This window comes from Ammospiza nelsoni, chromosome 3 (assembly GCF_027579445.1).
Source record: "Ammospiza nelsoni isolate bAmmNel1 chromosome 3, bAmmNel1.pri, whole genome shotgun sequence".
NCBI classification, from domain to species: Eukaryota; Metazoa; Chordata; class Aves; order Passeriformes; family Passerellidae; genus Ammospiza; species Ammospiza nelsoni.
Genome location: NC_080635.1, coordinates 7,736,781 through 7,758,724, shown reverse-complemented (window position 1 = coordinate 7,758,724; position 21,944 = coordinate 7,736,781). Strand labels below are relative to the sequence as shown.

The following is a 21,944-nucleotide window of genomic DNA, read 5'->3' as shown; positions in this document are numbered from 1 at the left end:
AACTGGCACAGTTGGATAGAACCACAAATGATGACTTAGAAGAGTTGCTGAAGGCTAACACAGGCTTGAATCCCCAGCTGATATTGCCACACACAGTAACAAATGAGAAATAACTTACTGGGACTTAGAAATGGGAAAATCATTGGGTTTGCAAGCAGTGGGTAAGAAGTGAATGCTGTCAATCCAGATTAATAACATGTGCTGCTTCACTGCAGCCATTAATTAAAACACTGACCCCTTGTAATTGTGATATATTGTCTTCATTTGTGACACCAGCTAATCTCCTGCCTTTCCCCCACTTTCTCTTGGCAGAGGGAGAGGCTGAGGAATATCGAGCGGATTTGCTTCCTCCTGCGAAAGGTGAGCGTGAACCAGCCAAGGATTTGTGGAGTTTATGAGAATTAAAGCCATCCTGTGGCAATGTGCATTTATTTTCTCTTTGATCCTCACACTCTGTTGATGGAAAGCTGGATTCAACTGAGAAGTGAATGTCAGGATGACCTTGTAAGGACAGAGCAAGACAAATTGTAAAAGGTTGAAATAATGGAGGGTGTCTGGATAAAAACTGAACTTCAGAAAACCAGCCCATTTATTTTGGAATGAGCTTTTCCAAGGTGGCAAGTCCTTTTACAGTTGCAACTGGAGGTTCTTTTATAGTCCTATTAAACTGCTGTTACAGTTGTAGTACAGGCTTTAAAAATACCCTTTCTTTTTGAGCACTGGCTTAGTATTTGACATGCTGAACATTTTTATTAGTTACCTATATAATGTTCAAGGTTTCTGGTTGATGGAAAAGTTGGTAAGAGTATGTATTTCAGCTTGACACAGGTGAGATGCTGAGTGCCTCAGCTTCTGAGACATTTGAAGGAGCTGATAGATTGTGGATTACTTATTTGTGCCTTCAAATATGATTTTAATAAGCAATCTTTGTTTCTCCTGACTGTGTCCCATTGAAGTAAAAATAATTATGGTTCCAAACTATTTTATTCTGTGTTCAAGTTTCTATACATTTTATTCTGCAGAGTGGTAACAAAGCCACCTAAATCCTACATTTTTCCTTAAAAAGGTCATCACTGCAGTGGGGACTGCTGAACACAACCTAATCAAGCTAAGACCTAAATTCAGATCAGGTTTTAAGAAAAATCATCCTCAGAGGTTTTGGGAAAGCCAGTGCTGGGGATTACCACTGTAGGCTGATCCAAAGGCACAACTGTGACTCCATGCAGAACCTATGGGCTGCCTTCCTCTGCTCAGTGAGAACCTGAATCCTGTCTGTTTGGCACCCCTGTGAGCATGGGCTGCTGAGAGCCACATCTGAATATTTCCTGAGCCTGGTTATGCCACTTGAGATACAAAAATAAAGGAAAATACTTATTACCAATAGCTTTCCACTTTATCAAACAGGCAGCCAGCCAGTCTCAAGCTGTGCCCCAGTTTCTTGGACATAAAGCAACTGTTGAGTGGTAATGGTTTAATATATGTGAGCCCCATGGGAATGCCTTGCCTGCATCAATGTTTAATTTTTATTGCACATTGGCCTTGTTGTGAATGGCAAAATGGAGCTTTTTGGCTAATTGCAGACTCTGTATTCATAAGGGATTGGCTTGCTTCTGTTTCACTTAAATGGTTTGTTAATTCAGCCTCTTCTTCAAAGTTCTTTGGGGAGACATTTGTTTTAATTGAGAGATTATATGCAAGAAGAGGAGGGTGCAATAACTACAGAGATTTGTAGCCCTCAAATCTGACAACCGCTAAAAATAGCTGTGTTTTATGTGGCAGAGAGGAAAATTGAGGAAAAACAGTAAAGAATTGAGTGCCAGCTATATTGATACAGGAAAATAGCTGTTAGGATTCTTCCAGCAAGTACTAAATATATCTTTCAATATTGTGTGGCTTTAGGGTCTGTTTCTATTTTTATGAAACAACAGCATACCTGTTTTGAAGGAAGTTCTTTTTTAGGGCATTGAAAACAGTGGTATTTTGCTATTTTTGACATTAGAACTTAATGTTTAAGAACTGATGTAAATTTCTTGTTTAAAAGAGGTTAGAGGCGGGCTATAAAAGTATGTTCAATTTCATTATTCACTGGTTTTAGAAGGGGTCCTTGGGAATTGTTAAATTGTTAAATATGTCATAGAATTCTGACTCCAGCGAGCAAAGACATTTTTAAGGATGTGTTTTTGGGTTTATATCCAAAACACTTGAGAAGTTTATTGAGAAACTGTGACCAGGTGTGTGATATTTCACCAGATATTATATATACTTATGGAACTTATTTACATTTTCCAAAATAGAATGGAGGATGCAACTGTTCTGCAGCCAGGCATTTTCTGATGTTTGGTTTGGGGAAAATGTTTCTGTATCATTAAAAGAAGCAGGGTTTGTGTGAAGCGGGTAGGTATGGTGCTGGCATGTAGACATGCAGGAACACATGGCTCCTTGTTTCTACAGTGCTGTAGCTTTGAATAAACCTAAATTTTCTGGTTACTGAAGATATTTTGGTGGAGCTGTTAAAATATGTTCAGTTACTGATGACAGCAATATTATTTAATTGTAATTGCAGTTGTATTTCAAGAAATGTAGCCAACAGATTGATTCCTCATTTTTTTAATTCCTAATTGATACTTACGTTAACATTAAGGACAATTAGGAATTTCCTAGATTAAAATACAGTCAAATTCATTAATCAAGCACTGCAATATTATTACTTTACCTTGGAGGAAATTTAAATTAAATTTTGATTAGGTTATGCATCATAATTTTGGAATTAATTCAATAAATCCTCACTAAGGAGGAGAGTTGATTGAACTTCTTGCTCAGTGAACACATTTCAAATTTCAGTTTGCTCATGCCAGACACTGCTCAACAATTTAAGTAACTTTTCTCCAATTATCAGCATATATTTGTTTTTAAAGCCCATTAAGCTAAAGTAAGAATGATTTCTGAACATCAGAACTGGAACTTAGTGGGGAGGGAATTGGGGTTGATCAGACTTTTACTCATTTTTCTGATGTAGTGCAGCATTTTAGTTAAGTTATGCCTAAAACTCCTAAAACTGTAAGTGTAAGAACGTACTGTACCAGAGCTCAATCCTTTTCCTTGATTTTATTTGGGGTTTTTTTGGCTTTTACAAATCCTCAAGGGATGATGGGAAGAGAGTAAATTCAGCAGGAATTCTAACCACAGGCAAGGTGACATTAATCTCAAAGATGTTCCAGATGAACTTGAACTGTCTTGAAGAATACAAACACACAGACAAAAACCCCTGCAGGGGCTGGGTTTGAATAACACAACTCAGCCAGTTCAGCACTCCAGTACCAGCAGTAGCATAGTAAATAGTGAATCAGGAGCTGGGGTGTTTAAAACAAAACAAACCTAAAAACCTATCACCTAACATTTTTGAAGGAAGTTTAAATGTTTTAGTTAGGTGGTTGGGCAGCGCCAGTGCTTGGTCTGGTCTTGTGCCTCTGTCACAGTGGTTTCCAGTGGAGCTGGATCTGCTGTGGTAATGGTGGAAATTAATTCAGTATTCAGTAGTTCTGGTGTTTACAAGGTTCAATTCTGGTTTTTACCACTTTGCAGAAGTAAAATAAATGTCTATTTTAAATTTATATTTCATTTTATATGTCCTAATACCTGTGGTAGTTATGTTTTACTGTATTTACAGGCTTTGGTAAATAACCAAAACCCACAGGACCTCAAAGAGTTATTGTAGAATTGCCATTCTATTCACACTGAGACAGTGTAAATAAAATGTAAAACCTAGTGAGTGTAATACAGAATTCCTGACACACACAGTCTGTACAGTTTTGTTTCAGTGCATTTCAACATTTATATATTCTGTAAAAAAGGTTAATATTACTCACATGTGTGCAAGCAACAGCAGTCCAGAGACATCCAGAGCAAATAGGAGCTTGCAGGGTTTTGGGTTAACACCACAGGTTCAGCTGTGGACAGAGCATTCTGAGGATGAAGATAAGGCTTGGTCCTATGTCTGTGTCATGCGTGTTTGTTAGCTGTGAAAGCAGACTCCCAAAATTTGGACAAAACCCCACAATATGTTCAGTGAAACATTACTGAGCTCCTTGGATCAGCTAACAGGGAAATTTAGCTTTTAGGCTTCTCCTTAATACCAGAAGAGGATTATTTGAGTACAGAGGTTCTTTTCCTTTATAGGTCTCTAAATATTATGTGAAATCAACCTTGTTAAAAAGCTCTATCTTTCCCTTTTTACCCTTATCCAGCTGCCTTTTTTATTTCTCCCATATTTTGGCTGGAGGAGACTGACCAATATGCACTGGAGTAATTGCCATATAAAATAATTTTTTTTACTTGGACCTTGATAGGCTCCAGACCTTTACCTTCCTGTGGCTCCTAGCATTCCCTGCTTGCAGCAGCTCCAGTGGCCACTCTCCTTTGAGGAGTGTCAGGTGTCCCAGTAGCTCATTTCAATTACTGATCACATTCTTTTCTTCTTGGTAAATTTGCTAGTTATTGCCAGGATCACTCTTTTTGTTGTTCTGCCTCATGGTCACTGACAAGCCTGAGATAATGTGATGGATTTTAAGAGTGTGTATTTTAAGGGTCTGTCTGTTGATTGCTTCATCATGCATTTAGGGATTTATGGATGTGTAGCATTCTTTTACTCAGTCTGCAGGCTGATGGTCATTAGCAGAGCCCTTCTGTAAGCCTATAGCATGGCTCATTAAAATGCTTAATGTGAGCTTATATAAGCAAATTTAGCAAATGTGATGCATAATCACAAGGAATTTTGAAAATGGTGTATAATCATCCATATTGTAAGAAGGAATCACACTTTCTCCCTGGGGCTGAGAAATCTCTAAGTGGAAACTCCAGCAGCAAGACAATTAGTTTGTTGTGAAACTGGGAATAGCAGCAATGGTTTTACCTTGGTGGTGCTATACATTTTTTACAACCTCAATATATATGTTTTAATTCCTCATTAAGTTGGACTTAACAGAAAAAGAAAATGTTGCAGCATAGCCACACTTAGAGGGATAAGTCTGCAGGGTTAATATATCCCAGGTTTCCTCTTACCTGGTAGTGGACTTGTCTTTGAAGCTTAGGTACTTGTGTTATCTAAGAGGAAAACAGAATTTTCAGTCTAATCATTAGGCATTTTTGGGCTGTGGAAATAGCAGTGATATTCTGCCTTACAGGAGAAAGAGGATGATGTTTCCAGAGTTCTGATAAACTGCTGCTCAAACAAAGATCACAGAAGGCAACACAAAATGGCAGCGTGTGACATTTTTCCCGTTAGCAGCGATTGTTACAATGATGGAGCACATGAACTTTGTCCACTCTCATTAGAGACCACAGAGTTCATCATTGCTGCTGGCTTCTCTGTACATGTCATGTTTCTTGATGTATCTAATGCTCTCTCTTTTCACACCTCATCAATGTGAGGAAACTGCTGAGTTTTGAGTAATCTTCTGGGCAGCAGGAAAACTGTCAGGAGACCCTTCCCACAGAGTGACTGGGAACATAAACCCCAATCAAGGGACAGTGTGGATATCTTCAGAAGAGTGAATATAAAATTCTGTGGGTAGAAAAAATACTGCAGATACCCAGGTTGTTATTCAGTGTCTCCTTGTGACTCAGGGCAACACAGAAGGTTATACCCAGGCAGTTTATAAAACTATTTAAGTAAATACTGTGTATTTAAAAGATTGTTTTTATCATCTCAAATGCCTTAAATTTTTTTCTCCCCAGTCTTTGCACTACAATTTCAGTGGCTCAGAACAGAGTTGAATGCTTTTGATTGAATCACATTAGATAGTTTAGTCAGGATCTGAACTTGATATTAATTGGCCTGATAAGCAATGTGAATCGGAAACAGATGTTCATTAATCCTTTTTTTGCAGGTTTAAACATATGATCTGTTATTGGGACTACAGTGATATTATAAGTTAACATTATCAGATGAAAACTTCATGTTTTAAAACTGTCTTAAGTCAAAATGGTAGTTTTAGGCTGTTACACATTTGCCTTTCTGGAAGAAAATATAACACAACTCTGCTTTTGTTGTCTTTAGGTGGATGTTCTGTTGTCTTACATTTTGCCACTTTTTGAATTTTGCATTCTGTTCTCATAGTTGGATACTTTGATCTTTTAAAGGTTGTGTTGAGAGATGACTTTCAGCAAGACTTGGCTCTCCTTTTCTATAATGTTTGTGTTGGTGTTTGTGTTACAGCAGTGCTTTTGCTCTCAGGTAAAGAGTAATGCCTGGTTGTGCCAGATGCTACCAAAACCACATGGTAATAAATATGAAGAACATTTGTTTACACTCACCAGACATGTACACAACAGGAAAGGAAGGGTTGCACAGTTGTTCTGATGATAGAAATTTTGTTTTTGCAGATCTGCTTGGTTTTCTTGCTTGCAGGCAGAGCTTGAATCTTTTATTTTTGACCAAAGGTAAAAATTTCCTTGCTGTTTTTGAGAGGTCTGATGATTTGTGGGTTCAATAATTGCATGGAGTTTTGGATCTCTACAGCAGCTGTTCAAATCCAGCCCAGTTTGGAGTCAGACCCAAACTGCTGTGGTCACATTGATATCAGATTGCTGGGAATGAAATTATCTGGTGTTGTATGCTTAGATGCTTGGGATGTTTGCTCTACAGAAATACTAATGAACAGGGGCAATAAGATGAGCTAGATCTCTGTCAATGTCACACTGAGTATGAGCTACACTCCTCTGCTATACATGCGCACACAAAATTCCAAACTGATTCCAAACTGCCTCAGAAGAAATTCAGAGTTTGCATGTAGCCACTGGAATAAAGGATCTTGTTGCTTCAGAGGTATTAATTGTACCTGCAGATTTTGTATGTGTAAATTTGCCCTGCTCTGCATATTGTCTCCATTAGGATTTGGACTGTGATTGCGTCATGCTTCATAAAACTAAATTCATTGAAGTTCTCCATTGTTTGAAGTGCCCCAAAACTTTTTAAAGTGCGTTACACTCTAAACATGTGTGAGAAGCCCAAAACTGGTCTGTATTTCAGTACTCCATTCTTACTTGAAAGGTACTGCTAAACTTCTATTGCATGATAAAGCCAACTTTATTCTGGCCTTCAGAGTGGCTCTGACAAGATATTTTTACATTAGGAGAGAGTATTTTTTACACTTCAAGGGTAAAAAGTGAAGTTAGCTAAAAATGTATTAATACACAATTCTGAGTTTATGAAAATCATGACTTATGGTGGAGTTCTTTTTAGACAACTTTCACACAGCATCTCTCACTAGTCAAAAGAAGCAGGAGATAAATTCTGAATCTTCTGTTCATGTAAGCAGTGAGGCTGTCCTTAGGTTGTGCAAGGGAAAGAAAGAAAGAAAGAAGTATCTCCACAGGAGAAGTGGAGATACAAGAAAAGCAAGTAAAATATTGTAGCTGAAGTGTGACACACTTTCACTAGCTCTGTGTTGGTTTAATTGTTTTCTGCAGCTTGCCTAAATGAGGAGGGAGTTAATATATTCACAGTGATTCACACTTGGTAGAGGTTTTGTTTTCACCAGAAGGATGAAGGACATAATGATTTTCCCTGAATCTTGTAATAGATTTCCAGGCCTTCAGTGCCTTTGTTACCAAGCTGCCTTTTTCAATGCTGCACTCTGACAGAAAATTCAGCACAGATAATCTAAAAGCTTCCCTCTTTCCCTCTCTTAACTCTTTTCTGCCTTATTTGTTATCTATGAAGTGTGGAATGGGATAAAATTGGGCATTCCCTATTCAGTTAGTCTTTTGGGCACCCACATAGTTTGAATTTCATCAGAAAGAATGGAACTTGGCACAGAAGCTATTCTGCAGAACTGATAATAGAATTGGGATCAAAGAATGGGCAGTATTTATATTTTGTACACAAATTATCCCATAATTTTTTCTTGACTAGAGATAGTGCATCTCTTTTTCACACTTTGTTTTATTTTAGAGATTGCATTCATATCTACTAAAAAATATTACTATTGCAGTAAAAATACTGAATATAATCCCTTTTGTCCTTTCTTTGGATACAGTATCATATCTGGAAAGAAAGCCCTTAAAATAGGACTAAAGGACTGAGAGGAAGTGTAGTATTTCTGGCAGGCAATTCATTCACTACTGACACTCATTGATTAAGTGAATTGTGCCAACACTATTTTTAGTCAATTTTACAAGTTCCTGAAATCAGCACTTTTGAAAAGTTAGAACATAACAATTGTTTATTTTTAGCAATAATTGCCTAAGGATGTCTGTGTGCTTACCTAGGGATAATGAGAAGATAGATCCTGCTGTGTCTGCCAGGTGCTCATAGCAGGGGGAGCTTGTAATGGGAGAAGTTCTGAAAACTATTACAAGAGTGAAGAGTTCAAACTTGTGACTCAGCCACAGTTTGGTCCTTATTCCTCTTCTAGTCGAGGGGAGAAGTAGGATTTGCCAGAGTGATGCCTGATGAAAACTGGAATATCCTTTAAAGGATATCACAGTGTTATTACTCATGAAAATATTTCTGTATGAAACTATTTCAGCTTAACTGACTATATTTTGCTGCTAATCTCATCTCTAAGTGTTTAGTCAATAATCAAAGTGCCAAACAAAGTGTCACTCTGTAACTGATGGCCTCTTGCTCTACAATTCAGCTTCTCCCAGTCCTCCTCTGGAGGGTTTGTAAACATAAGTCCTTGCAGTGGGAGAACATCACAAGTAACAGTGGAATAAGCTAAAGATGCAGCAAAAATGTAGATGAGTAATGTTGTCTGTGCTGTGCTCCTGAGAGCAGTGTACTTCTCAGCCACTTGGGGTGATGCAATTTATGCATCTGTTCCTCAGAGCTGTGTTGAAATATTGGCAGAATTTGACTTGCTAATGGCCTATATTTGCTCTAATCCAGTATGCAATAAAGTAAGTATTTGCATTTTAATAAAACGAAGGAAGTTAAACCAGAGGTCACTGTTATGTTTGGCAGAATGTTCAGTGTGGCTTTAAGTTGGGATCACACCCTATAAAGCTACTGAGCAATTACAAAAAGCAGCATAATCCCTGAATGTAGAGCACAATGATTCCACCCCATACCTGTTTATGGATGCAGGTATTTTTTCTGCTGAGAGTTAAATGTCCTGCCTTGCATCTCATTGCTGATGTTTTCTATAAAGCTGTTGTAGTGCCAGGGAGGGAAATGTCTTTTGCCACGTCTGCACTGCACCAAATCTGCTTCCTCAGACTGCCACTCTTCATACACCCGATGTGGAAGCAGCCCTTTAGCGAACACTTCGTTTCCAGCATTTATGGAAGTGTCAGTCTTGGGCAGACCCCCAAGAGAAGGCCTGAGGGCCCTTCCTGAGCCCTGCAGATGGCTGAACTTCATTTTGATCATCCCTGAGGTTTGTGCATTCACAGCCCTGCCTGTGAACCAAGGGTTGGTTTTGTAGCTCCTAATGAGCAGCTGCTGCGCTAATTACCGTTCTCCCTGGTTTTGGGGGAGCACACAAAGGCGGCAGGAGCTCTTGGAGCAGCCCAGCTGCGGGGTGTCCTGGCTGCTTGTGCCTGAAATACCAAAGTGAGGTAGGGCAAGGAGAGGTTTATTACCATGTTTTCTGCCAGCACTGTGGGAATTAGAGGAGTTGGCGCTCCGGGGTAGCTAACCCAGCTTCTGTCGCTGGTTCGAAATTAGCGTTAGAAAAAGGAAGGTCATAAAGATGTCTCCTGATCCCTGCTGAGTGGAAAAGAACAGTTTGCAGAGGAGATGCACTTGTAAGATCACAGCACATCTGCCCTAATGACGTGCCTGCCAAGGATGGGGCACTTCTTGGATTGTGCTGGTGCCCTTCAGACCTTTCAGTCTTTTTTTAAATCCGTTTCATAACCTTTTTACCTGTTGGCTGCTGTGACCTTCCACAGGCTCTGCAATACCAGAATATTTATGGATACTCCTGATGAGTGTCCTGTAAAGACCTGATTCTCATCTCTCACTCCTGTTAAAGTTATTACTGGTCTTAAGAAAAAGCTTAAATATTCTAGTCAGAAAGTAGCACCAGTGGAATATATAGAATTGAATATAATTATCCCCATGTTGCAGAAGAGAGAGAGAGACAATGAGAAGTGAAATGATAGGCCTAAATATAAATGTGTTTAGTAGCTGAGATGGAAAGAGCATCCAGAAATCCTGTCTTTTAATATTAGATCTTGTACTGTGTCACAGATGGATATGGAGTGAGAATACTAATTAGGCTCTTTGTGTTACTCATTTCATTGTCTGGTATTTGTGCTGTGGAGTGACTTATGTTCACATCCACTTAAGAGAAATGTTTAAAGAAATTGCAATAGCTCTTTAGAATAATTAAATTACCTTCACAAAGAACTGACTTTTTGCTGCTTTGTTTCGTTGTGATCCCGAGCAGTGAGTGGAGGGGTGAAAACATAGATGTTATATCCTTCTTTTTTTTTTTAATTTGTGCTCTCAAACATTTTGTTTGTAACATTAAGTCTTGCATGTGTACTGCTCCTCTCCCCCAGATAAAATGTAAAGCTGCCTATATGATTTTAGTAGGTTCAACTGCATGTTGTCCTTTTGATGATCTGGAATCCATTTCCCAAGCATTTTCTTCTGAACTGCATGCACAAATCTACCTACCAAACTGCTAAATACTCTTAGAGGTTTGCATAACATGGTTTTGAATTACTTAAAATGGTTTTGTTACATGTTTGTGTTATAACAATTTGTTGCTACTGAATTAGCAACTAGCAAACAGTCTGTAGAGACACAAGCAAGTGTGGATTTTAACAGGAGAATTGAAATAAATTGGACCTGAATATTTGGACAGAAAACCTTAGTATATTTACTGTGACAGCATTGTATTGGGCTCTAGGGCAGCCTTTCAGAAGAGGTTATGGAAGTCAAGTAACCCAAATCATTTAAAGTAGATTAGAAGGATACACTAGAAAAGTGGGAAGACTTCTTGTATTTCAAGAGTAAAATTTAGTGTTTCATCTGTTTAAACAGAGCAGTATGTTTAAAACTGTTGGAATTATTAAGATGTATGGTCTGTGTATTTAAATCACACATAGTTGACCCTTCTTCTTTGGTTTGTGCAGCAGCAGGAGGAAACAGATGATTTGTTTCAGAGTATGTACATTCCACATACACACACAGTCTGGGCTAAGGCACATGCTGCTACTATTTTTTTGTGTAGTTTTGCTTTCTTTTTTTCACTTTCTTGCATTTCTGATTTTTCCAGTCTGTGCTGTTCAGTTAGGGGAATTTCAGAGTCATTAAATAATCTCCCTTTGATCTCACAGTGTCTTTAATTCAGCTGACACTCCCCAGTAACCCAGGTTAGCTCTGGCAGGCTCTGCAGGGATGGGCTTTAAAGTGCTATTGAAATAACTCCTGTGTCCTGAAAACCTTGGGTACACCTCCACCCCCTCTTTCCCCTGCTATTTATGAGGACTGATTCTGTCAGCTTTTTTTGAGGGATGTGGTGGAAAAAGCAGCAAATGAGCCCCATAGTGACAAGCTGCAGCCCTCCTCTAGTGCAGGCAGATGCAGTAGCAATAACCACTGCAATAAAGCAGAGTGCACTTGGATCAGACCTCCTCTGGGGCCTGGCAGTGGTTCCACACATGCATGATGAAATTTTCTGTTGCTTTCAGGTGGATGGAAAGGGACTGGTGTGATTTTAGGGTGAACAACATGATTGTACTGGGGTAATCACCAGAAGGAGATTCAACCCCCACTTCTCTGCAGGATTTTCCTGCCATCTGATGGAGGAGAAGGCAGGCATTAAGAGAGGAAGTTGCTTCAGCCTCTAACAGTGTAATGAAGACTCTCAGAAGCTCTGGTAGGGACAGAGAGTGTGTAATGGCTGGCAATTTCTGGGTACAGTGTAAAATCTGTGGTTGCATGTGGAGGTTGACAGGCGCAGATGGAGACTGATGGAGACTCTTGGGTGTTTTGGGGAAGGAACAGCAATTCTGTGAGAATTATTATTATTAGTGTGTGGCACTCGGGAGCATTGGTCTAAGCAAAGTGCTGGAAAGAAGCATCTTGACATTTCAGTGGCTTAAGAGTGGGAAAACTATTTGAGATTTGTGAGAATTTAACAGCACTGATGAAGGGATATTATTATTCCTGCTATAATCTCTTCCCAGTTCTGTTTTCTATGAGGTATTTTATGGACCCTGTTCACTGGTGAGACAAACTGTAAGAGTCATTCCATGTAAAAATGATACAGTGTCCTGTAAAATCAAAATTACATTTGAGAAGGAGGTATCCATCTGTAATAAAGAGAATATGGAGGAAAGATACAGACAGAAAAAGACAGGTTTATCTTTTGTATAAGAAAAGAACAGATTTAGGAAATAGGAAACAGAATAACTTTATTCAGGACTGAGCTTCTCTGAAGAGGTCCTTGTATTCCTAAAAACAGAAAGAAGCTGCTGAGAAGTGTTTGAATTCAGTCCTTGTTTTCCTGCTATTTAGTTCTAGGTGTCTGTCCATAGCAAAGCCTGCTTTATTTTCTATGGAATTACAGAAGGATCAATCTCCATGTGCAGTGTATGTGTACTACTTCATATGAGAATGAATTCTTGTGGTGAGATGGTAATGAACATGATACCCACCTAAGGTTTTACATTTAAATGTGAATGTTAAATTGTGAATAAGGGTTTACTGATGTGGACATTTACTTAACTGTACAGTTATATCAGAACAACACTAACAAAATTACAGTGGTTTCTTTTTCCCTTGCTTATGTTGTAGCAGAAGGCATTTCTGATTAGCAGCATTTTGGGTTTTTTTCTCTAGAAGCTGACTTCCTTTTCAGGTTTTCCTGTGGTTTTCCACAGTGAAATATCAGCCATCTGAATTTCTGGTGGTAAATTTGAGCTTGGGACTCAAAGTGACCAAGCTGCCTCCCTATAGGGTTGTGCTGCTATGGCAGTTTCTCCTTCTCCTCCATGTTTCATAACCACCACAAGCTTTATCCTGAGCTGTGTCAGAAAGCAGAGGTCGTTATTTGAATCAGGATGTTCCTGGTTCAAAATAGAAGTGTACTATTTATATCCTAACATGTTTACCATCTGACAGCTTCCTATGCTCTCACAGGAATGAATTAAAGACGTTGGTTTAGTCCCTGTTGCAGTTATCTGTACCACTGAAGTTGCTTTGCAGTTGAGTACCTCAGCAGGAGCTACAAGGATTGACTGCTGCTTGTTTCTCAGCCAGCTTTCTTCTCTCCAGGAGCTGAATCCCATGTTTGCTAAAGTTGATTTCCAGTTTTCATTGTTTTCAGAGGATATAGTGTCAAATGGCAGGATGATTCTTAGAGCCAAGAACCGAGGCAGTGTTTTATTTTAGTTATTTACTTGACCTCATAAGCCTTGCTGTTAGTTAGTGCCTTTCTATACTTTATGCTTCCAAGTCTCACACCTCCTTTTAGATTTGGTCTGTGAAGTATATCAGCTGAATGTAACTGGGTTTGCAGGCTGAACTTTGTTTCCTTCTTTGCAGGAATTCTCTCCAGAAACAGTGATTAGCAATGATCCTTTCTTATTTATGTCTACAGGAAAATACCACTCCAACAAAAGGCTGAAGAGACATCAATGACCCTTTTGCTATTCTACCACAAGTATAGATAGATTTAATTTACACCAGAAATTGTGACTGGAAAGTGAGCCTACTTCTGAGAGTCCTCAGCTTCCTTTGCTTCCTTTCTAATTTCACTGCAGATTTTTGGTTTGTTTTTCAAGCTCTGCATAAATATTCACCGTGGGTTTCCTTCCCTGTTATTACCAGCCAGCCCACTGATCAGGCACCAGGGCTGCAGTCTAGCTAAGTTTGTGTATTGTGTTGGAACCAGCAATCAAATATGTGAAAATGAATGTAATATGCTTTTGAGTGTTGTGATGTTCAGTGGGCAGATGTACATCATGAAGACCTTTCTTGTCTACAATTTGTTATGAAGATGAATCATTCTTTAGGGAAAGGTTATAGTCATGTTGTAAATCACATTCTCAAACTGAAAAAAAAAAAAAGATCCAGCAGTGATAAATAAGTACCATCTGGAATCTGAAGTATATAATTGTATTATGATTTCTCATCCCCATAAAATAAGCCCTTGAGAATGTTTAAGTGGAAGGCACAGTCACGGAGATGCCCAAATCTGTTAAGTTCTTCAAGTGCTGAAGTGAAATGCATTTAAACAGTATGTCCCATGTGAGGTGGAAAGCCTCCTAGAGCCAAGATGATGGAATTCCTTGCAGCACAGCTCTATGGGAGTAGTTATTTGGAAAAACTGTGTAGTAAATTTTACCTTGTTTTTTAAAAAATAGGGCTTCCTTTAATTATTTGACAGATGCTAATGAATTGTCATCAAAAAAGCCCCCAAATGCCTTTTGGGATTTAATTTAAGTTGATGTATCTCCAAGATGAAGCTGTGGATGCAGATGAGTTGTGTATGAGTTTGTCTGGCTTTGAGAAATATGCATTGCTGGAAATAAGTCTTTTCTGTGACTTGAAGAAAAGAAACAGATTTCTGAGAAAAGACATGGGAAGAAAACAAGAGAAGAAAGACAGCTAAGAAATGAGAAAGCAGTGAAGAAAGCAAAGTGCCTTTTGAAATAACTACTCTGAATCAACATCACATACATTTCTGCTTCTGCCAGCTGCCCACTCATTTTCTCTTTTAATAGAAGGAATCGTCATGGTTCTGAAACAACGAGTGTAGGGAGCCTTGGATTTTCTTAGGAAGTGAATTTCCTGTCTTAGTGGGTTTGTGCTTGCAAGACTGACTTGGTAATGGATTTGATCTCTTTAAGTTGTATATAACATGTCTAAATGGTAGAAGCAGTGCTTTGTTTTTCCAGAGACATTCCTCCAATGTAGAAGCAAAACTTCAGGAGTAGCTTTGTTTAATTTCTGAATGCTTCAGTAATAACACTTCATTCTTTGAAAACTCTTAACTCTTTTATTGGCACTCATTTAATGTCAAAATGCTTTTGTGAGGGAGGCATTAATATAATGTATGTTTTGTAGAGAGAGATCTGGAACACCAGATGAAGCAGTAAGTGATTTGTCCCATGTCTTGGAGTACAAACTTGGCTAGAGCCTTAACAAACCTGGCCCTGGGTGCTGTGCTCCTTACTCAAAGCCATGCTCTCTGCCAGCTGAGGTGTGTCTAGGGACAGACACACAGGAGACTTGCAAGACTTGCAGAGTTGATTTGTTCTCTGAAAAACTACCTAGGTGACTAAAATCAAAGAGGTGTTTGTGTTACTGACTTCTGTTCTTTCTGTTCCTTTCCTTTTAGCTGGTGCTGCCGGAGTACTCCATCCACAGTCTTTTCTGCATAATGTTTTTATGTGCTCAGGAGTGGCTCACGCTGGGGTTAAATGTTCCTTTGCTTTTTTATCACTTCTGGAGGTAAGCCCTTCTTTTATATGCTGGCTGCTTGTTAGGCTTGCTTGTCAGCTCAGCACACATGCAGGTTGTGTGAACAATGAAGGACAGTGGTAGGAGTGGAGATGAGCATCTCTTGCCTAGAGGCTCTTGCTTATAAGCCACTGAAACTTACATTTCCAGAGAAAAAGGAAATTTTTTCAAGATATAGAATGGCTAAGGAAAACATATGATAATACAATGTGGCTTTCAGTTACTTGGATGAATATGATGAAGGGTGTCAGGATGCACTCATCACAAGTAAAAACATGGAAGTGAAATATGCTGGAATCTAAATGTGGAGCTTGGTGAGGCTCTAAATACTTCACAGATGGGGAGTTGCAAGACAATTCATATCTGAAAGAGCTTGGACCTCTTCATTCAGCCCTAGCAAGGAAACCTTTCCATTGTAGTTGTGAAACAGACTGGGAAGGTTGACAGATTTTTGTGTCTCATCATCTTTGGCAGCTTTTGGACATTTTTTTTTCAGTGTAAAGTAAGTTTTTTCTTTCTGTACAGCAGGGAATTTCTGTTCTGCATGGGAATCCTCTTTTAGAGACTCGTGGAGTAGGGATTGGAGTAGATGAAGAGCTGTTTCTTCATGCTGCCCATATGAAGAAGTGGGGAGTGTTCCCACTCTGGACCTCTAAATTGTGTTTATATTCACTGAGGGGGTTCCAGAACTTATCACATAAGACTGCTATTGTTTTCCAGACAACAGCTTCTGCTGCTGCATCTCCCTCTGCATTCTAGTGGAGGATCAGCTTTCTGTTGCTTCTGAAAATAACCAAGAAACATCAGTTTTTGTGGTTGTCAGTCTGGGACTTCCCTAGTTCGGCATTTTCACAATGTTTGTAAAAGCACAGATGATTTTTGTCTGTCAGGGTCTCTTTGTGTTACAAAGGTACATATGGTAACAGAAGAATAATTCTGTAAAGAATTCAAAATCATCATCTCAACCAGGAACTAAAAAGCAGTAGCTTTTAAACATATTTTTTTCTGCAAAAGCTCTGTGGTAATGCAGAGTCATATGATAAAGTGTATTATTCAGAAATTAGAGTGCCAGTATAGTTCTCAGAAAGCAAATTAAATGAGCTACAAGTGCTTTTCTCTCTATTGTTGTGCTGCAATAAAAATGACAATATCTTATGCTGCTCTTTTGCTAAGGGTTAACAACTCTTAGTGTGACAATGAGACCCATTAAAAAGATTTCTAAAAACTATTTTTTTTCTTTCCAAGGGGAAAATGATCTGATTCTAAGTAAGGATATCAACCTTTGGAGAAAACTTTTGATTCTTTTTGTTTTTTAATGATTCTTCATATGCTTTGCTGTAGATACTCCATAATTACTCCGGCTTTAACCACAGGCAGGTTTGGGTTCATTGTGTAAAGTTCTGCACAGAACCATGGGAAGACACTGTGTAATATCTTCATCCAAATGAAGAGAATTAAGCAAAATTCCACCTGTGGTTCTTCATAAAAGAACTTGCAATCTTATTAGTGGTTGTAAGTGGATGTGACTGACATTGGAAGGGAGAAAGGCAAAGTTATTTTGAGAACATCTCCTTTCAAAGTTTACTGCTGATCACTTGCTTGATGTTTTTAGATCTTCCTGACTGTCTATCCATCTGTAAGCAATCAGCAATCTTCTGCTTACTTTGTCAAAGCAGCAGAAATAACAATATTTGCTCTGATTCGTGCTGATCTTAGAGCAGTTCATTAACTTTGTTGAGGACTTCTTTTTTTGTTTGTTTTGCTTTTGCTTTTTACTGCAAACTACCTGAGACAAAAGCTCCTTTGCCAAAAAAGTTCTTTGTAATGATTTTCTCACTCAGTCATTGCTGAGAATAATTAGAAATTTGTCCTGTGTAAGAACAAAAATATTTTTTGAAGAAAATTATTTGGATGAAAATTTTTGAGCAATGCCACATGTAGAAAACATTGGTCAGCCACTTATTACATTGCTCCATATTGGCTTTTTTCCTTTTCAGAGTTGGAGGAACTTAGCTACCAGTTGGTTGGGACTGTCACCTTTCGTCTTGTCTGAAATCAGTTGTGTAGGTGCAGTAAAAGCCCTGTAATCCTTCCTCTTCTCTGTGATCACAAACCACCATATATTGTCACTCACAATGTGTGAGTTATGAGTGGATAAGCCAGAAATAACTCTGTAGGAAGGGGAAATGTTTTGATCTGAAGAATTAATAGACCACAGAAAATCCACATTCATTAATTGCTTGGTTCTGTAAGAAAGGAGTGCTTAGACAGCATCCTGATTTTTGCAATGTCTGGAAATAGAGACATGGGAAAGAAAGGGGAATTCCTGTTGTATCATGGAAGATGGTAGCCAGGTGTGTGTCTGCACATACTTAATACAGATTACTAGAGAATCATTCCAGGTGTCTTCTCCTGCTCTTTCAGGTATTTTCGTTGCCCAGCAGACAGCTCAGAGCTGGCCTATGATCCACCTGCAGTCATGAACGCAGACACCTTGAGTTACTGCCAGAAAGAGGCCTGGTGTAAGCTGGCCTTCTACCTCCTTTCCTTCTTCTACTATCTCTACTGGTAAGTCTGGCCATTTCACTAAGCTGCTTTTCATTTCATTTGTGGAATTGCATTTAGGAATGTCTGGAACCAGTTGGACAATGTCCTTAGTCTCATAAAAGGTTGCTTCTGCTGTTGATTGAGGGAAGCACTCCTGCTGAGTGCTGGCACTTCAGTACAGAATATTTAGTGTTTACCTAAGGCCTGAGCCAGGCCCTAGCACCAACCAAAGGAAATAACTTTTGCTTCTCTGTGTGATCTTTTGGGTAAAATGGTGAATGTTGTGCTAACGGCCTTACACCAAATAAAAAACTATAATTCCTTATGATTCAAGAGGATCATAAGAAAAATACTATACCTTTGGTGTAGTAAATACTCAAGATGGTAAATAAATGGGTAGGTAGATTCTGTGTGGGATGACTAGGGGCATGGGATGCACCATGCCCCTAGTCATTCCTACAGGTTCCCTTTCATGACAGGGCGAAGCCTGTGCATGATCCAAACCCCTAAATAAAGTAAATTCATGGAGATATGCCCACCAATTGGGCATTGTCCCCCTGCCCCTTTCAGCTGTCACATGTCCTCAGTGCACAGGCACAAATGCCCAGTGCAAAAATATGTCAGGATCATTTAAGGTAAGGCCTTGCCACGATCTCAGTGTAATCACACCATAAAAACTGCTGGGCAACAAACTCTAACACACTTTAAATGGAGGTGATGCTTTAGCTGTCCTTCTTCTACTCCTTCCTCCATGATGTATTTGCTTAGAGTTGCCTCTTCAAGCCAGTCTTGCATGTTGTCATCCCTCTGCACGGCAGGTTTTTGTGCTGGTGGAAGAAAAGTGTGTTTTTCTCTTCTGATTATTGGTGTCTGACCTGTTCTGCTGTTACCACACCTTCAGGAGTCACTGCTGCACATTGTTGTTTCTCAATATTCCTTTTAAATGCTATTGAGGTTTGTGGGGAAAAAAGCATTTTTTAACTCCACGTTTTTGTGTTGGGATCAAAGTCGGCTCAGCAGTATGGTGTAGCATTTCTCCTGAGACTTTACTGCTGTGCAGCTTCCTCTGAGCCCTTCAATCTGAAACATGGCCACCATCCAAAATCCACTGCCTGGTGCTAGATAAAATAGTATAAATTACAGACATTTTTTCAATGCTTTCCTGGGTATTGGCAGAATTAGAATTGCAGCAAAACGGAGCTGTGGCAATATATACTGTTTTCTCTGCTTTTCAGAGTTGCATTTAATATGTATGGATTCAGGCCAGCTGGTGGCTGCATTTTATGTTTCTTCTAGTGCACAGAGTTTTTTTTCCAAAGGAATCAAAACAATGCAATTTCATGGAAAACCTTGCCTGCCCTGCTGAGAGTTGCTGGTTGAAGTTTGAAAGATCAAACACGCTAAAGCAAAATGGTTTTGTTTCTTTGCTGTTCAAATCCAGACATCAGACTGAGCTTTAAAAAGCTCAAACACAGCTTGTGGTGCAGTAGGATGTGGATAATGAATTTGTTATTTCTTGAGTGCCTTTTGATACCCATCTTGAATACACCATAATTAAGATGCTTTAGAGAGATAGAAGGAATGCAAAGGAAAGCACAGGCCATTACAGCCAGACCTGAGGAACAGACAGCAAAGGGTTATAAAAATCAAAGTGCTCTGCATGCTTCAAAGGGATACTTTCATATTGTGTCTTTCTTTTACATTCAGCATGATCTACACTCTGGTGAGCTCTTAACTGAAAGATCATCACTAAGGACTGAAAACAACAAAGGCTGGAGGTGCAAGGACGAGTGAACCAAGAGATGCATGATTAAAAACAGCAAAGAGGAAAACTTTGAACCCCAGCAGTAAATACGGTACATGAAAGAGAGATCCAGCAAAGAGAAGCAGAATACCATGGGAGAATGGCTGAGTTAATTCTGTTTGTCTCCTGTTTCTCAATGTATTGCAGCAAATCATTTTCAAAACCCAAGCAAACAAAAAAAAATTGCAACAACATGGACCAAATTATACAACTATTCACCTTTCCAGGGATAATGCTGCTTGGTTTAGTGGATTCATTAAAACTATAATGCCTGTAGTCCCTGCTGTCTTCCAGGAAGCAACATTCCTTTTCTTAAGGACTATTCTGGGCTGAGGAAGCACAGGACAAGATGATCTTACATGGAAAGAAGAGCTGTACAACATTCTGAAAACAAGCAGTGAGTGGACTTTGGATGGATATGTGACTGAACTGCAGGGCTGTTCTCATGACACTAGTCAAACAGGGATGTCAAGTCTCATGGAACTGCTTCAGTTGTTTTGGTTTGTTGGGATTTTTTTCCCCCACCAAAACAACAATACCAAAAGAATTTGCAGTTTCAGCGTTCTGTATTCTAACTATATGCTATTTCTGCAGGTGAACATCCAGTATATTTCTGTACTTCATTTGTGATGCACCAACACCATTCAGTGAGATGTAGAAATACATTTGGTTTAACCTAATCAGGCCAAGCACTTATCAGAATAGTGTTCCTCTGACTGAAAAAACAAACCCAAACCAGGTAAAAGCTGCATATATTTAAAGAGGATTGTAACATAGCTATTATATTTATCACAATGCTGGATAGCAAATACTGGACCAGCTAATTGTGGTCTGTAATTCTGTTTTGAAGTTTTACTTCTGCTGTAAAATTTAAGCTGGAACAAATACACAAAATGTCTTTGTCTTGTATGAGGTTCCTATTGAAAGATGTTCAGTTTTTTTATAATTTAAAGGTTTTAAAATTTTGTCATAGAATTCTCATTTGAATTCATTTATATGGGCTGCATATCTTTATACATATATATGTATATACAAATACATATCTGCATAAATACTCACAATCTATTTACATTTTAGGTCCATCTGTTTGCCAGGTCAAAGGCATCAAGTGTCCAGAACTGCTGCTAAATATATTTCAGTGCTGATCCAGGTGAACCCAGACTCATTCCCTCAAAGTCACTGGTGCTGTGGGTAGTAGCAAGGCTGTAAACTCGAGACTAACACCAGAGCCTTCACAGACACTGCTTAGCTCTTGCATAAGGTGGGTTTCTACCAGAGATTGGCAGAGAACAGTGTGGAGAGGCCCATCTGTCCCCTGGCTTGTTCACAGCTGGTCCTGTTGGCAGGAGCTCCCTGGTCACCACCTTTGGTCTGGCTACTGAGAGCCAGCAGAATGATCCTGAACCAAGCTCTGAGGTGTTTTCAGGCTGGGCACAGCAGCTCAGCTGGAGAGATGCAGTCTCACCATGGCTGCTGAGTCATCCCATGTCTGGCATGTTCCCTGCGGAGCTGGAGTTACTGTGTGCCTGCAGTGCCAGGACTCACTCTGGTTTGGTCTGTGCAGTAGCAAAATTAAATCCTGTTAACCAGCAAAGCACAGTGGCTGCATGATAACTCTGCTCCTGGACCGTGCCAGCTCCCAAATCCTGCCTGGGCATTGCTTGGAATGGGGCTAGCTGGCCTGTGCAAGCATTATTATACTGGGATCATTCTAACAATATTTATATGAAGTTGTCCCAAGGGCTGACATTCTTTAATTTACAGTAGTTTGTTTTTATTGGATGCATTTTATCTTCATACAATGTAGTATACCCAGTTCTAGAAGCATAAGGCTGCCAAATCAGATGTTGGGAAGCTGATTTGGATTATGATGGTTCATAGGTTTGGATTGCACCCACCACAGAGGTGGCTGAACTGCTCTTGCAATCACACTGACCCTGCTGGCAATACAGAAATGTTCTCTTGGAATGGGCCTGAGCTAAGGAATTTCACTGCACTGATACAGAGCTAACTGATGGAGCCTTGCTGCAGAGGAATAATTAATGCACAACCCATGAAAAGCTGATGGTTGTTTGTAACTGAATTTCATCTCTGCATCCTGACTAAATCATCCAGTTCTACAGCAGTATAGGAACCAGATTCACAGGAACAAGTCACAGTGAATAA

At 39.3% G+C, this 21,944-nt stretch overlaps 1 protein-coding gene across 1 annotated transcript in view; it reads left to right on the top strand.

The window, feature by feature from the left end:
• Positions 1-20,654, top strand: part of CNIH3 (cornichon family AMPA receptor auxiliary protein 3) — a 45,006-nt gene extending 24,352 nt beyond the window's left edge. The window contains exons 3-6 of the mRNA XM_059468668.1: positions 313-360; positions 15,306-15,418; positions 17,852-17,995; positions 19,682-20,654. Coding sequence (XP_059324651.1) covers positions 313-360; positions 15,306-15,418; positions 17,852-17,995; positions 19,682-19,709 — 333 coding nt within the window. The 3' untranslated portion in view covers positions 19,710-20,654. The remainder of the gene's footprint in view (positions 1-312; positions 361-15,305; positions 15,419-17,851; positions 17,996-19,681) is intronic.
• The last annotated feature ends 1,290 nt before the right edge of the window (positions 20,655-21,944 follow it).